This window comes from Chlamydotis macqueenii, chromosome 16 (assembly GCF_036417535.1).
Source record: "Chlamydotis macqueenii isolate bChlMac1 chromosome 16, bChlMac1.mat, whole genome shotgun sequence".
In the NCBI taxonomy this organism is placed as follows: domain Eukaryota; kingdom Metazoa; phylum Chordata; class Aves; order Otidiformes; family Otididae; genus Chlamydotis; species Chlamydotis macqueenii.
The window spans coordinates 6,423,993-6,440,087 of NC_141571.1; the positions used below are offsets into that span (position 1 = coordinate 6,423,993).

Genomic DNA, 16,095 nt, shown 5'->3' on the forward strand with positions numbered 1-16,095 from the left:
CCTAGAGCTGACTGATGAATTTTAATTGCTTAATAACCTTTTTCTTTGCAGCTTATTATATTGAGAATGGCAAGAAAAAGGTGCTCAGTTGATCCTTCCTCAGGGTTTGCTGAATCAATGGGATGAGGCAGACCCTGGAGAAGGAAGGACGGTGCTGGACGGGTCTGTCTTTCCCTTAATAAGCAAATGTGCAAAAGCTTGGGCAGAGAGCTGAGCTCTTCCCCTATTTCTGGCTGCAAGGTCATCGCTGCACCTGCAGGCGCCCCAGCCCTGTCTGGTATTTGCAGTATTTTCTGCTAATTCCAATCTCATTTACAGTCTAATCCAATGTGGATGTGCAAAACCGCATAAACTGTCCAAAGAGACGGGCATGCTGGCTCAGCTTTGGGTCTCACCTGTTAGCGCGGTGCTCAGCTGCGGCTCGCGTATCCACAGGGGATTTCAGTAGCAGTCGGAGGAATGATTCGGGCAGTGTTTCTGGGAGACGGCCAGGCAGGACAGGAGTGGTGCTCTGTCCTGCACTGGTACAAAAACAATTAGAGTATTAGAGCCCTGCCAGAGGAGCAAATAAAATAGCAGAGGCATTTAACCCTCCTTCTCCCACCCGTCCAGCCAGGGTATGAAGCCTCCCTGCCCAGGGCGGTCCCAGAGCAGACACTGTGACCCAACTGGTGCTGCTGGGAGGCAGCAGGGCTGGGGTGGGGGCTGCAGACGTTGCCTGCAGACCTGCCCTCGGCTCAGCGTGGGACTGCTGCTCCTCCTTGCAAAGAATTCACCGGAGCTATTTTTAATGGTGCTGCCTGGGGAGATGGCTCAGGGTGAAATTGGGAAGCGCTCATCCCGGACGGTATTGCCTTGCTTGGGACAGGGAGTGCTGGTATTGGTTTGTAAAGGACCCTCTTTGTGTTTGTTGCCCTCGGCTGGGCATGTTTAACGTTCATGGTTTGTTTCTGGCGCTGCTTTGAAAAAAGGCTTTTGAATTTTGCTACTGGGTGCTATGAAATCTGTGGGCCTCTGCTTCAGTTTCATCCCAAGAATTTTTCCTTCTTATGTATTTCCCTATTATATATTTCATGTCTGAGGTTCAAAGATCACCTTCTAGCCTCCCTCAAACCCCCTGCGCTTTTTTTCTCCACCACTGCACCTGGCAAACCCCAGGCCCTGGGCTGGGAGAGGTTTTTGTGCTGCCGGTTGCGTGCGCGGAGCTCTCCCAGGGTGGTTGGTATTTGTCTCGTGCTTTGCAGCCAGGGCCAAGTTTTTCTCGCCATCGAGCACACAGGCACTGGTAGCCCTGTGGATAAATAATTAATTCATAAATACTCTAGGCAAGTTAGATGTTGTTGTTATGGTGGGGCCCTTTCTTCCAGGCTGTGCTTTGTCACAGTTTTACTAAACCCTCAGCGTAGTTTTTTGGAGGGTGCGAGCAGCAGTGCCTTCCCTTCGTGCGCCAGGGACACGTGGCACAGCCAGAGGAGCTGGGGAGGACAACTTCAAACACCATGCTGTGTCTCTAAGACAGATGTTCATCATCTGGCCACTGCTGTAATAAGTGATCTCAGTGATGGTGGGACCCAGTGGGGTCCAGGCTGCTGGCCAGAGGAGAGCAGTGCTCTGCCTTGCACCGTGGCATCCCTGGGACACTGGCAGGGCCAACACGTGGTGTGCCAGTGTTGCCAGATTTGAGGCTGCCACTGCGTTGGTCTCAGCCCTCCCATATCAAGCACTTGTGGGCAACTTTGCAAGCAGGGGTCGGGTATGTCCCACTGGGGGATCCCAAAGTCAGCTTGGTGTCACAGCTCTGTGCGTGGAGCTTGTTGTAAAGCCCTGGTACCCTTGGGGCCATGATGGCCTGCAGTGGTGGCTCAGCCCAGCCAGCTCAGCTCCTCAGCACCCACAGCATCCTTGCTGCAGCCTCTGCAAGCCATGTTGGGGTCTTCCTGGCGTCACCACCTCTTTACCCCACACAGCAGCCCCTCCAGCATCTCTGGACGAAAGGAGATCTCCATCAGGAGATGAGTGTAATTGGGAGCTGTCTTGTCACCCCCAGACTGTCCCCTTGCATTGGCCTCAGTCGCTGGAGGAGAGCTGAGCATGTGGGAGCCGCCTGCACCCATCAGCATGAGTCTGGGTATGTCCCTATTAGCAGAGGGAGCAGACCCCACATCCAGTCCAATTCCAGACTACTTTTTTGGAAGTCACCTTTAGGAAAGATTGCCAAGAGCTGCCTGCTGCTCCCGCAGCTGTGGCCAGCTGGCTGGTTGTGTGGCTGGGAAGCGGCCGGGATAGCCTCTGCCTGGCTCAGCAAGCAGCTGAAAGGGAGGATTTTATCTCTGTATGGTGAATCCCGTCCTCTGAGAGCAGCAGGACAAAGCCAGGGCTCGGAGCATGTCCTGCCGGGGTGAAGAGCTGGATCTTTGCTGTGCAAGCTTCTTCTCGGGGCTGGCGCCGGGCAGGCTGTGTGCCCCACGCACAGCGTGCTCAGTCCACTCTAATCCCCCAGGCATGGAAAGCATAGAAACATCCCCCTTGGCCTCTGCCAGATTATAGTGGAATTAATCATGCTGATTATATGCTACTAAAAAAGGAGGTGCTTTCTCTGTTCAGAGCTGCCTTAGACCTCCTGCTTGCAAGCAGCAGCTTAAAATTGCTGTTTTCTGCCTCATCATATCCTGTCTCTGTGTTTTTCGGGAGCTGTTATAATTTTGAATAAAAAGACCAAGAATGACAGCAATCCCAGGCAGCTCGGCCTGCAGAGAACATGGGGAGATAACGTGTGAGTGTGGGCAGGGAGGTGAATCATGGCTCCAGTGGAGTGGGATGTCATCCCAGGGAGAGACAGGCTGGGCCACAGCAGCTCCGCACCCTCTTCTCTGTCGCAGGGCCCTGAACAGCATTTTCAGCTCCCCATCAAGTCACACTGTTGCCTGTATCAGTTGGGATTAATGCCCTACACCTAATTATTTCCCTGCAGCAGCTCGTAATGGGGGGTGTGTGTGTATATATCTATATTTTCTGCCTTTCAAGGGTCTCAGAACAGCATTTCTATCCCCTTTTCATTGCACCTGTTGAGTATTCAGACTAAAGCTAGCCTTGTCTGCATACTGCGTCTCAGTTTAATGGGAAGGAATTAATCCTGATTTCATGACTGATAGTCCAAGACTTCCTCTGAAGCATTTTCACTGCAGAGATGAGAACTATGTCCTTCCTCATTTTTTTGTCCTAAAACATGACCAGATACCAACCTGAGTCTGCAAAGGGCTCATCAGACACTGTAAGACCACATTAAAGGTGGTAATTCATAGTGAATTGGTGTTTGAAGGCTGATAACTGCTTATCTAACTGGCCACACAAAAAGATGTGGTTTTGCCTGCGCAGCTCCGTTACATGCGGCAAGGGAGATATGGGGAGCCTCGGCAAATGTGATAGTGAGAGCGTGGGGAAAGCAGCTCTCCGTAAGCCCCGGGTGGAACAAAGCAGCTGAACATACGGTGCTTCACCCTCCCTTATTTTTAAGGTGTGACTTTGCTGTTTGAAGTCAGCTCCTTCCCAGACTGTGAGCAGCTGGGCTATAAACCCAGCCCTGCTTTTAGCATAAAGATCGCAGGGCCCTGAGTGTGAGGCATGCGAGGAATATGACAGCCGGCCAGCGAAATAACTCTGATCGCCCTGTAGGCACATGGAGCAAGGAGGAGATGTGCAGGGAAGGAGTGGAGAGGACTCCAAGCTGCGAGGGAGTGAATAGCTCTGCCTTTCCTAGCACCGGTGAGAGCAGCGCCCTGTGCTGCGGCGAGTAAAGTTGCCCCTTGGATGAACTGTGCTGTTTGCTGGAGAGCTATGGGAGAAACATTTGGGGTAAAACGTGTCCGGCACGCTGGGCAGGGGCACGCTGGCAAGGTGCAGCAGCTCAGGGCTGGTGACAGCACAGCAGTGTTTAGCCATCATGTTACTGTCCCTTTATGCTCCAAAGATGCCTGCAACAATGCTGTAGGCATTCCTGTGAGCTACGTTTTCAGTGCTTTGCAGCACGGCGGCAAGCCCACGTGAACGTGCTTGTGTTTGCAAATACACCTGCCCTCTTTCCTCACGGGGCTAAGTGCAACCTTCGCACCTTAGCCTTGAGCATCTTTGCCCCTTGTTGAAAATCTGGTCTTTTCTCCTCGAGTGTGGGGGTTTTGAGTCGTTTTGGGCAGGCTCTGAGTGCTACGTTTAGGCCAGATGGGCTGATTTGATTTTGTTCCTGGACAGGGTCCAGGCTGATCTCGGCTCGGACAGTGCTCACGGCTGTCCTCTCTTCTCTCCGCAGGACAGCTCACGCCAAAGCCAAGGCTGAAGCGTCTGAGCAGGCGGCTCAAGCAGCTAACAACGAGTCGGGCATAGCCAGGATGATGGCCAGAGAGCTCTCCCCAGACTTCTACCAGCCAGGTGAGACCAGAGGCATCTTTCAAGAGGGATTTTGCAATTTCCTTGGGGAATCTGTTCAAGTGCTTCACTCGCTTTATAACTCTGCAAGTTGCCCTCCTGTCTATCCTAAATCCTCTTTTGCACAAGTTCAACCCCAGATCCTTGTAGTGGGTGATGTGCTGTCCTCCTTACACTGGTTACCATAGCCTGGAGGAAAAGCCCACAACCCCTCAGCCTCCCCTTGTGTTTCTCCACACACTGAAGCCCTCCAAGCACCAGGCAGAGCAGATAGCGAGCTCGGGTCTATGTGCAGTGCTACTGTAGATACATCCCTCTTGGCTTTTTCTCGGAACAGCTTTGCACATTGACTCACAAACCCACATCATGTGGGGTCCCACACCGCACCAGGGTGCGATCAGACTCTGCTAATTAGGTGCTGTAATAGCCTGTAAGAAATTTGCTGATGCAGAATACTACTTCCTTGTTTCTGTATGTATTTGTTAGCATCACTGCTGATTATTTGGCAGGGAGAACACTTGGGAGGTTCCTTCTGTGAGACCAAGCACTGAGGATTAGTAGATAGGAAGTGTAATATGAGAAGCAGTATTGTAACTGCCATTACCTTTCCCTAGGCGGAGTTAGCTAGAGATAGGTTCTTCCTGGAAAGCTTTCCCTTCCAGAGAGGGAAGGTACTAGCAGAGCAGAAAACAAGGATCCATTTGCCTACATCTTCATCCTATCTTTCTTCTTATCTGGCTGTGTTACCTGGAAGAAGTGCCCCACAGCTGCCAAGGCAGGATTGCAAGGGACTGTCACAGTGGCAAAACTGAGGGTAGGAGCCAAACGTCAGCACCTGCTCAGCAAAACCTGTTGCCATCTCCTGCTCTGATTTTGGTGCCGCCAGGTCTCTGGTACTACACCCTGGCACAGGGCATACAGTGGGGAAGGGGAACAGCTCATACCCGGCGCTTGGCTGGGGAGAGTCATGCTGACAGATTTACCTATATTCCCTGTACTCCCACCTTGCCCTGCACCTGGAGAGACTGTGCTGGAGGGCTGTCTGTTCCTCCCCGCAGCCCAGCGAGGTCCGTCACAGCTGGCTTTGAGTGGGGAAACACCACAGCGCCCAGGCATGGGCATGAGCCAGCATGTGGCACTTCATTTAACAATAACTAAACGTCACTTGATCCTGACATAAGCCCCGGAGCTGCCACTTACAGCTCCGCATTCACCCTTTGCACACTGGGATATTTATAGCTCAGAGGCAAAGGAAACTGGAATTCCTGATGGGAGCTTTTTGACATCCAGCTAGATTATTTTTTCCACCCATGGCAATTGAATGAGACAACTGAAACAGTCTCTGCAAAATGCCTGAAACAGCCTGTCCTCCACTCCTGGTTCCTTGGGTGCTGAATCCTCTTGCTGCTTTTACATAATGGCTTTGCTTGGGTCCTGGCCTCTCTCGATGGCCTTGTAAACTCTTGATGCATGTTCTTCTTCTATGATTCTTTTAAATCTCTAAATTCCTGAAGTGCACAACAAGGTCTCTTCTTGCATGGTTGCACTGTCCAGGAGCAAACAGACAAAAGTCCACCCTTGGATTTTGCTAGGTGTCGGAGCTGCGGATCGCACAGTCAGGAGAACCTGGCAGTGTTCAGCAGCTGCATTTCTCCCTGCTATCCCTGGGTTTGGCACAGGGCAGTCTTGCTCAGCAAGCCTTACCTCTCTAACAAGTATTTAGCCCTGGATTTCGTTTACAATATCAACCCTAATAGCTTAGAGGAGAGGGATGTAAGCCAAAGCCCTTGCTGAAATGTTGTGCTGAAGGTCGGGAGGTGAGGAGGATCTGGGGCTGTGCGATGCACTCCAGGCAGTTGGGTTTTTCTGGTGTGAATTATTCAGGAGGAGAAGAAAGCAGCAGGAGAGAGCAAGGAGCCTGGAGCTGCAGGCAGCCTATTTTGAGGAGTCTGAACAACTGTTGAAATGGCTTCCAAATAATCCACTTGCAGCCAGAAATAAATGGCCCTGAATGGGTCAGTTGCCTGCTGAGTGACAGGAGTGTGCAGGCAGGGCAGAGCAGCTAAAATCAGTGCCCTCTTCCTCCCCACCGTCCCCTCCGAGCGGAGGCGTTGCCTGCGTGGGCAGGAGGTGGAAGCACGCAAATCACACCACTGATTTATTAGAGGGAAAGGAGCACCAATCCCAATTTCCCAACCAGGCTCAATTCTGCATTAGTCCTTGGGGTGGAGGAGACGAGGGGAGAAATTGTGAGGTAGCTGGGGATGGTGGTGTTCCAGGGCCTGTGCTGTTCAGGAGCACTGAGCAAGCCCTGTACGTCTGAACCCTCAGCGTCACTTGGATTCAGCAGAATGAGCCCAAAGCCACTCTCTAAAGCAGGTGCGGTGATGTGCGGGGACCCTTGTCCCAGCACAGGTCCCAGCATGCGGAGCACTGTGCAGGGTTGTTATTCCAAAAGATATTCCCCATTGTTCAGTGGTGGATTTTGCTCAGCCAGCCACCCAGCACAGTGGTTATCTTCGGTGCCAGGCTCTGGCTGACTTCCCCAGACCCTAGCTGGGCTGCAGTTTGCTTGGCAGACAGGACATAGGGTTAACAAGAAGGAAAGATTTATTGATAGGTGAATAATAGAAGCAAGGGATGCCTTGCTAGGAGCTGACAAGTCAGCACGGGGAAGTTGGATGGGAGCCGGATCCTCTTTAGCCCCGAGGTAACCCGTCTGTGTGACTGCCAAAAGCTGGGCTGCAGGTTTTTACAGTTTCTTTACCCTCATCTGGAGCTCCCCACCTGCTCTTTGGGCTCTTCCTGGCCAGAGAGCACACATTGGGGCTCCTGGGGGAAATCTCTCCTGGAAGCAGGCTCTGGTTTGGGAGCAGCTCCTCTCGCAGCTCCAGGGACTCCTCTTGCAGTTGTCTGCAAACCCGTCAGGGCTGGGGACGTGGCTGTTAATGGTGCCATGGTGCAGCTAGGACAACCTGCCGTCCCTCCAGAACAGCTCCTCACACTAATCCCTCTCTCCGCAGGCCCCGAGTACCAGAAGCGGAAGCTGATGCAGGAGATCATGGAGAACGCCGAGCACGCTGTCAACATGGAGGAGGAGGCACCACGGCCCGAGGCTGCTCCGCCACCCCCCACGCCCCCCGAGAGCCCCCAGCTCCATGAGCAGGACGAGGCCCGCCGCCGTGCCAGCCCGGCCCCCAGCCCTGCCGCCACCCCTCCTGAGGCCAAGCGGGCCAAGGCAGCCCCTCGCCAGGATGGCGCCCTCCATCCAGGCAGCTGGGCCGAGGCGGGTGGCCGGGCGGGAGGCAGCAGCCCCGTGCCCCCTGAGGGTGAGGGCCGGCCAGCCTCACGGGGCTGGGGCCGTCCTGCCGAGCAGATGGAGATCGGGCCGCTGCAGAGGATGGCACACGAGCCCGACGTCGAGCTCATCAAGGGCTACCACAGCTACGCCGTCCGGACCTCCTCGGTCTCCCCCACCATGGACTATGAGGAGGAGCAGCTCCCCGAGCCCGAGCCGCCCTCCCCTGAGCCCCGCGGGGACCCCCAGCACCGGGGGGGCACCCCGGCCCCGCTGCAGGAGCGGGAGGAGAAGCCACTGGCCAGGGTGGAAGCCAAGCCAGAGCTGCCCCGGCCCAAGGAGCCAAAGCAGCGCCTCAGCCCCGAGCACAGGGCCGTGGGCCGGGCTGAGCCCACCGCCGACAAGAAGACTGAGGCCAGGGCGCCGGGGCGGACGGAGCCCAAGGCTGGGGCCAAGCGGGGCCCAGCCCCAGTGGCAACGGTGGCAGCAGCAAAGGAGGCGGAGGAGTGCGAAGAGGTGACGTGAGGGCAGCCTTGGAGCCATCTTTGCTTTTTTTTTTGGCTTATTGTTCCCCTAGAGGTCGGAAAGGGCCCAGAGGGATGCAGAGCCCACGGCCTGGGGGCTACAGCGGGCGCTGAGAGGTGTCCAGAGGCTCTTTTCCAGATCCCAAAGCCCGCTGCAGGAGGGCCTTGGTTTCCCCTCTCCTGCCACTTTGTTAGTCCACCCTGCCCCAGCTACCCAGGCTGGTGTCCATAACCCTGTTATTTTAACTTCTTCTTTGTGCCAGGGTAGATATGCTTTTCCTGTTTCAAAATCTGAGGAGAACAGGCTTTTTCTGATTCATTTTTCAACTTTACAAACATGGGTGCTGTGGGTGGAGAGAGGAGTTGGCGGGGAGCAGCTTGACATGGACCTGCCAGTCTCAGTGCCTGTGGTCAGTGTCCCCTTTAATCTGCTTTAGCCTTAGAGGCAGCCTGGTTTAGCCTCCTTAGAAGGAGTTTGCAGAGGAGAAATAGGAATAAGGATTGATAGATATTCAACCAACCTGAAATTCAGGGTTTTTATTAAATGCCAGATTTTTGTGCTTTGGGAGGGGGCGATTCCGGTGGTTTTGAGTAGCAGAATCAAGCTGTATCTGTCTCCTCACCTGGAATTGTGGTGTGTAATACTCTGTTCTGGGTTTTCCTTTCAGGGACCTAACACAATCGTGATCTGCATGGTCATCTTACTGAACATTGGTCTGGCCATCCTATTTGTACATTTTTTGACATGATGTGCCCCTTGGACAAGGTAAGACAAGCAATGAGATTTTATCCTCAATTTTTAGACTTCACTGTGGACAGTTTAGGGTTGACTGGCTTTACTGCTGACACTGAGGGATGCCTGGGTGATGGAAATGCATGGACGTTTATTCAATACATGCAATTGCCTTGCGTTGAGCGTTGAGATTCTCAGTTACCCCTTGTCTGTTCCAAGAGTATTTGTGCAGTAATTTCAGGGGATAGTTCTTGAGTCTTTTCATAAAACCATTTCCTCAGATTTAAAAAATTGAACTGTGTTGACTGGATACAGTCCCGCAGTATAGTTTTGCTTTCCCAGTTGGAGGGACATGATTCATGGAGACTTTCCCGTGCAAGAATGTGTGATGTTAAATTTGAAATTTGTTTTCTGCAAGAAACACTTTCAATTTGCTGTTCCGTGGCTGCTGCTGCCAGGTAACTCGTGCTTTGCAGTATTTCTTGGCACTCAGCCCAGCAAGAGGCAGGAGCACAAAGAGAATGTGAAACTGAAATTTGCAGCTCTGATTGCACCCGTGCTAGTTCTGCAGCTGTTGTTATGTAGCTGTGTTACTAAAGGTAGATACGAGCTGAGATGCGTATCTGACTAAGGTTAAACTGGAGCTCGCTCTGGTCTTCCAGTTGAATTGGGATGAGGATTTGTGTTTGGATTTGGTGGCAACAAAATTTTGTGAGGTTTCTTGTGCCTGTGGGTTCCTGCACACAGGAATGTGTCATGGGTTTGCACAAGATTTCTGTTGCCTTGGGCTCAAATATTGCAAAAAAAAAAAAAACAACCATCAAGGCTGAACCTGACCCTTGGGCCTCACGTGAAGATAATGTGAGAGGCTTCTCCCAAGCCCCCGTGAGGGTATCAGGCTGCCTTCCCAGTGCCTCCTGGGGATAAAACTGCTCCTCTGGGCACTGTTTTCTGCTTGATATTAGTCCTCACTCAGCTTGCACAGGTGAAAGCCTTGCAGCCAGCCATGATTACATGTTGGTTGTGTGGTTTGCTCCCCCCTGACTCTCCCGTTCATCTCTGTTTGGGACAGGCATTGCTGCTGATGGAGACCACAGACCTTAGTGGGGATTAAATCTCAGCCACCTGGAAACACCTAAGAGATCCCAAGGTTGCACTGCAAACGTGAACTTTAAACAAAAGTGCCTGAAGATCAGTTCAGTCTCCCTGCTCCCAGGCTGTGACTGGCCTCTGCAATCTACCAAGGAAAAGCCAGGGTTTCTGCAATTCAACCTCCTTCTCTTCTTTGTATAAAATAGCGGTTGCCTTAAATTGTTCTCACCAAAGCCATCAACTGTCCTGTCATGCCAGGGATGAGGGATTTATCTGTAGCTGTAGGAAAATGAGTGAGAAGGTCTCATCCATGCACACTGATGTTTTGTAACTTCCTTGGTTGACCTGGTGTCAGAGATTTCCCAAAGAATAGTGGAGATGAAGCAATACACAGCAACTGAAATGACTCATGAGAGCTGCGCCGTGGCTACGGGTGGACAACATCACCCTCCATGCTCGGAAGTCATCCCAAAGGGACAAACAAAAAGTCTTTCCTTTCCCTGTTGTCTGGAGTTGTTTTCCGCATATGGAGGACTGAGAGGGGGAGCAAGTTGAAATTGGGCTTGTTGAAGTGTAACCAGAGTCCTGCCCATGCCTGCCGACGCGCCACAGATGGGGGCTTTGGGGTGGGGTGCAAGGGACTGGCTGATCCGAGGCTGTTCATGCGTGCGGGGGGTGCTGTGGGTGGAAATGGTGCCTCTTTTGGGACCAGGCACCATCTGGACGCTCGCCTGCCACCAGCAGTGCTCTGCACAGAAACATCTTGCTGTGGGAGACTTTCCACTGTAACGGCAAAGGAAGTAGGTGTGCTGAATTTGTCCCTTTCCCCCTTTTTTTTCTAACAAAATGGTGCGAGTTACAATGAAAAGGAGGTACTTACTGAAAAATACCCCCATACGCCTGCAGGTTCCTCCCCTTGGTGCGCTGGGCTGCAGGGGGGCTCCTGGGCTCTCTCATTGCAAAAGAGTGAACAGACTTTCCAGGCAGAGGATGCAGGGTGGCTGTCGTGGAAGAGGTTACGTTATTTCTGGAAGGAAAAAGGTGCAGAGACCTGAGTGACTCCAATGTGTTTGAGTGTTAGGCTCAAAAATACGCAGCAGCCAGACTTTCAGCAGTGATAGAGTACGGAGGGGCAATTCTAGCTGTTGTTCTTGTGTGCGAGGCTTAGAGGCCTGAGCGGTTTGCACTGAATATTCCCAAAGCTGCGACAGAGAGTGACCTTTGGAAGGAGATGTTTCCACCATGATCTGCTCTGATCCTTAGCAGTGCGAGCTTAGAAAGTCAGCACAGATGAAGTTACAGTTTAGTGTGAGGCTGAGCGCTTGGATATATTTCTTCCTTCTTTTAAGAGCAATATGTATTTTCTATCCCTTTTTAAGATAACCGGAAATGTTATTTACAGTTGGTTGTGCACCTCTGTGTATCCTGAAGTCCCACAGCACAGGACTGGGTGGGAAACCCCGAGGGACTGGAAAGAATGGGAAAAAGATGGTTAAGGAAAAAAAACAGATGCCCAGTCTGCTCCAAAGGTCAATCTGAAAGGATTTCAGAGGCAGGGTGGCAGACAGGCAGAGGTTTACACTGACTGGAGACACAGGGCAAAACCTGCCTATTTTATCTGCTCTAATTATGGCGTAAGAGAGTGAGAATAATTCAGTACTTTTCTTTGTGAACCAAGTTTATTTTTTAACCTTATTAAGCTCAGGAACGTTGCCACAGTAGCAAATACGTGGTGTTAACTGTGGGAGAAGTGAATGTGATCCCTTCCTAAAAGCCATCTGGCTGTACCAGTCCTGAGAAAGCTGTGCAGCATCATCTACACTTCCACAGAGCATAGTTTAGTAGCAATTTGCTTCTTTCTTTTTTTCTTAAGTATAAATGTATTGCAAACCCCAGGCTCTGCTGCCTTTGACGTTTTATCTCTGTTTGCTGGCGCTCACTTGCCAGCTCTGCAGTTTTGATATGCCAACTGCTTTTATTAACCACCAAGACAATTTCCGTTGAGAGACCTGAGGGGCTTTTATTTATCACTAAGCACAAAAATTGATCTTTTTCAACAGTGCTAAGGTACTTTCCCCCCCCGCCTCAATTTTTTATGCATGTGATGTGCACTCAATAATGTGCTTTCCTCCTAGTAATCTTCTGAGAAAAGTAGGTAGATTTGCTTTTATGTGACGTATAAGTATATCCATATTGCGCTGAGGTATGGATATATACACGTATATATATAGCCCCTTAGGGATTTCGTTTTCTTAGATGCAAAAATTACAGATTTACCTCAAACTGCATGCTTTCAAAACTGACTAGGATATTGTGTTATACTTTTCAGGTCTTACAAAGATGCAGATACATTTCACTCTTCACACAAAAATACCTTCATCACAAATTTTGCAAGCTGTTTACTACAACCTGTGTACTACTGTCTGGAGTTTTGTCGGTTGTTCTGCTGGATTACGTGCAATAATAAACAGTTATCTGCTCACTGTATCCATGTGGATCTTTGCAGGGGAGGCTCCAGGCTTCTTTCCACCTTGACACATTCACTCCAGTCTTAAAGGAGAGTTCATCAACAGGTGGTGCAGAATTTCACAGGTGGCATCTGGATGGTTTTTAGCATTTTCCCAATATCTATTTCAAAATCTTGGATTTTTTTGTTGATGGGGGGTACTTTGCAAAGAGAACTGTTTTCACTAATTCCTTTTTTAAAGTTTGGTACCAGATGTTTGAGGACACCTCCAGGTCTCCAAGCAAGCTCTGTGTGCTACCATCACGCTGACCCCTTCCAGAGGTTGCACGAGGCAGGGAGGAAAGGCGGGCTCGCTGGCCCAAAGCCTGCCTGGGCGATGCAGAGGGCTGCTGACAGGTCCCTTCGTAGCCTCCTGACCCCAGGGCTGCTGCCAAGTTTCTTCCAAGCTGTGAGTCACTGCCTGCACCTCCAGCACCACGTTCCTGGGTTTGGAGAGGACTGATTCTCCTCTGGCCTGTCCTCTCGCTCAGCCTCTCAAAATGGCCAAAGTGAGAGGAAAGCCAGGCGGGAGGGACAGGGAAATGGCAGCTGGGGGAAGAGTGAGTTACAGAAGAGGATGGGAGAACGGCCCAGCACCAGCCAGGGGCAGCAAGGCCTGGGGGCCTGAGGAATCCAGAGTAGCTGAAACCTTAAATCCCTTTTCTATTTCTGGAGTGTCTCACATGAGCAAAGCTGGGCTCTGCAGAGGGGCTGGTGGGACGCAGGCTCAGCCTCCACAGGCAACAGGGCCTCCTCTGATTTCTGTGGGACACAAGGGGTCTCATGGCAGAAGATTTCATGTTCTAGTAGGGACTTAAGGAGCTGAGTTTGGTGAAATGATGGCTTTACTCTCCTCTGGGTTTGTTTTGCTTCTGATATGGGAGGAACCAGCAGTGCCTCATTCATCCAGTCTCTGGGAGGAGGCTGGGGGCAGCAGTGTAACCAGAGCCCTTTGCACCTCATAAATCTCAGGCTGATGAATGGAGCAGATCTTTGGCCCGTGTGTGGCAGAGGCAGCAGGCCGAGGGGGTGGGTCTGCTGCTAAAGCAATGATGTATTGCTTCAAAAATATTAATAAAGGCAAAATGAAAAGCCTACCCCTTCCCCAGGGTAGTGGGAACAGTGCTGGGTCTGCCTCAGGAGCTGCTGGTTTCAGAGGTAACATCCCCCACACTGCTGCCGGCCGAGGGTCCCTGGGTGTGGGCAGGGAGGTGTCTGATATGTGAGAAGCAGAATAAAGACACTGGCCTGATCCTGTGACCGAAGGGCAGCAGCCTTGGTCTCCATCGGTGGGAGGGAAGGTGCAATTTGAGCCCCGGTGTCCTTTGAGCATGACCTGCCCAGGCGTCCCAGGGACGGCCACGCTTGCCATCCACCATCCTTGAGGGGCATCAAGGCTCGCGGGAGCAACCCCCTCTCTTGGCCTTCATCTTTGCACAAGAGGAAGGGCCAGAGCTGGGGCCAAGGCAGCCCCAACAGTGAGTGGGTGCTGGGAAGTGGAGAGCGGCTACTGTGCTCCTTTCTGGGCCAGAAGCTGGGAACAGGGCTGGCTCCACGCTGCCACCTTTGCTCCAAGACCCTTCCTGGAGGAAGCCAAAGTGAGTCCCAGGAGCATTAACGCATCAGGGAGTAGCCACTGTTAGCGACTCCAGCAAAAATGTTTTCTCTTACCTGGTCACAGCTTAGACCCCAGCCCAGGCTCCGAAGGCACTGGCTTTCCCCTCCTGCCTGGCCAAGCCAAGGGCACATCTTACCCGGCTTGGGACCAGCAGCAAGGGGCCCCTGGTAGCCACTAGCTCCTGTCCCCTTCTGCCAGAAGCACTCGCACTGCATGGCTGGAAAAAGTAGTGTTTATTTTATTTCCTCTGAGCAGCCACCCACGCTGTGCCCGTGAGGAGGCAGCAGCCAGCATGGGAGGACAACGGGCCCTCACTGACCATCCCAAAATCCTATTAGCACTGGGACCACCCCAGGACCTTCTCCTTGAGAGGGGAAAGCTTGTAAAAGCTTCGCAGCTCATGGTTCAGGCGTTCTCTTTTGGAGGAGCAGCGAGTGGCCCGCAGGTGCGCTTACAGCATCCCCTGTCTCTATAGAAACAGCACACTTGGAGCACAATTCAGGAGGTGGTTATTAAAGAAAATTCAGCAATTATAAAACACAGATTTTACTTAATAATTCTGCTCATCACCCACGGCACAGGGGACCTGTGGCACTGCAGTCACTTTCCCTCCCCCAGGCAGTAGCTGGGGAAGTGCCCCTGATCTGGAGCATGGGTGATGCCGTCAGTGTCCTCCCGTTTAACCGCTGGCAGGGCAGAAATGTGCAGGGCCGGTCAACTGCTAAACAGAGGGTTTTTCAGTAAATGAGAGTCAGTCCTGCAGGACTGGTGAGCTTCAATCCACTGTGCATCACAGTGTGCTCCCCAGAATGGATCCCTTGGTTTGAAGAGTGATGAGGAGCAACTCCCGAGTGAGCAGAGAGGAGGCAGGTCCCAGGGCAGCACTGGCCAAAGAGCCAGTGGGAAACATGGATTGCAAAATAAACAAATAACTGCTGGGTGATTACATTAATACTGCTGTAGGGCTCTCCCCCAGGCTTTATTAGCAGCTCTGTAATTGAGGCCTGCTTGAACTAATTAGTTCAAAGAAGCAGCCAGAGGCCAGACCAGATTGAAAAGGGGTTGTTATCAAATTCATTCCCTAATGAGTGGTCCACCCTCTCTTGTGGCTCTGAAAAATGTAAGCAGTTGTTCAGTATTCTCTCCAGTGACGCGAGCATTACTAATTTAACGGTACCACTGTTTTAGTTTTAGTAATGTGTTCTTTGCAGGATTGTACCACAGAGCCAAAGCCGAGCTCTAATAGCCTGCTCTGGTTGCTGGGGAATGCTGGGTGCCCTTGTGGTCTTTTCCTCCCTTTTTTAGGGAACTGCTGGTGTTTTGTGGGTCACTCTCTAAATTGGCTCCTGGGACACCGGCCAGGATGGCAGGGAGAGGCTCTCCCAAAGAGCCACCACATGGCCTCACTCTCCTCTGGCGCAGGCTGGCATGGATGCCCAATTTCCACCCCCTCCACCCAAAATACCTTTTCCACCACCTGAATCTAGAGGTAAGGTAAGAAGACAGCCTGACTGGGGCTTAAACTGAAGATTTTCATAAGTTATTTCAACTTTTGTGTTTAGCAGGAGTAAATAACCCTTGCTGGGGACCCATCCATGCACTGCACAGAGGTGATTACTGCGTGGCCTCGTTCACCAATGCATTGGGACCGGCCAGATTGAGGTAAACGTGCTGGGTATGGTGTCTCCTACCCTGGGTGTCTCTGATGAATGCTATGAGCTTCAGCCAACCCGTGGTTCTCCCTGCCCATAAACCTCACTCATCCCTTTCCTACCAGCCCTTCCCCAAGCTGCTGCCTCCTCTGTCACCCTCTCTGCACTGCTCACAAATTCATTCTCCTCCTTGAGGCTCTGTGGCAATGCCAGGTCCCCCTTCTTCTGCCAAGGGACTTGTCTGCTGTGTAAT

General features: G+C 51.9%; 1 protein-coding gene across 2 annotated transcripts in view; it reads left to right on the forward strand.

Annotated features, from left to right (window-relative positions):
* Positions 1-16,095, forward strand: part of JPH2 (junctophilin 2) — a 39,210-nt gene that overhangs the window by 19,362 nt on the left and 3,753 nt on the right. Inside the window, exons 3-6 of one of the 2 annotated variants that reach the window (XR_015260356.1) lie at positions 4,304-4,422; positions 7,443-8,233; positions 8,910-9,007; positions 15,753-15,852. Coding sequence is in view for 1 of the 2 variants with exons in the window: in XM_086760949.1 (XP_086617075.1) it covers positions 4,304-4,422; positions 7,443-8,233; positions 8,910-8,990 (991 nt within the window). In the remaining variant the exon portion in view is untranslated. Of the gene's footprint in view, positions 1-4,303; positions 4,423-7,442; positions 8,234-8,909; positions 9,016-15,752; positions 15,853-16,095 lie in introns of those variants that run through there. The other variant, XM_086760949.1, reaches the window with a different exon arrangement.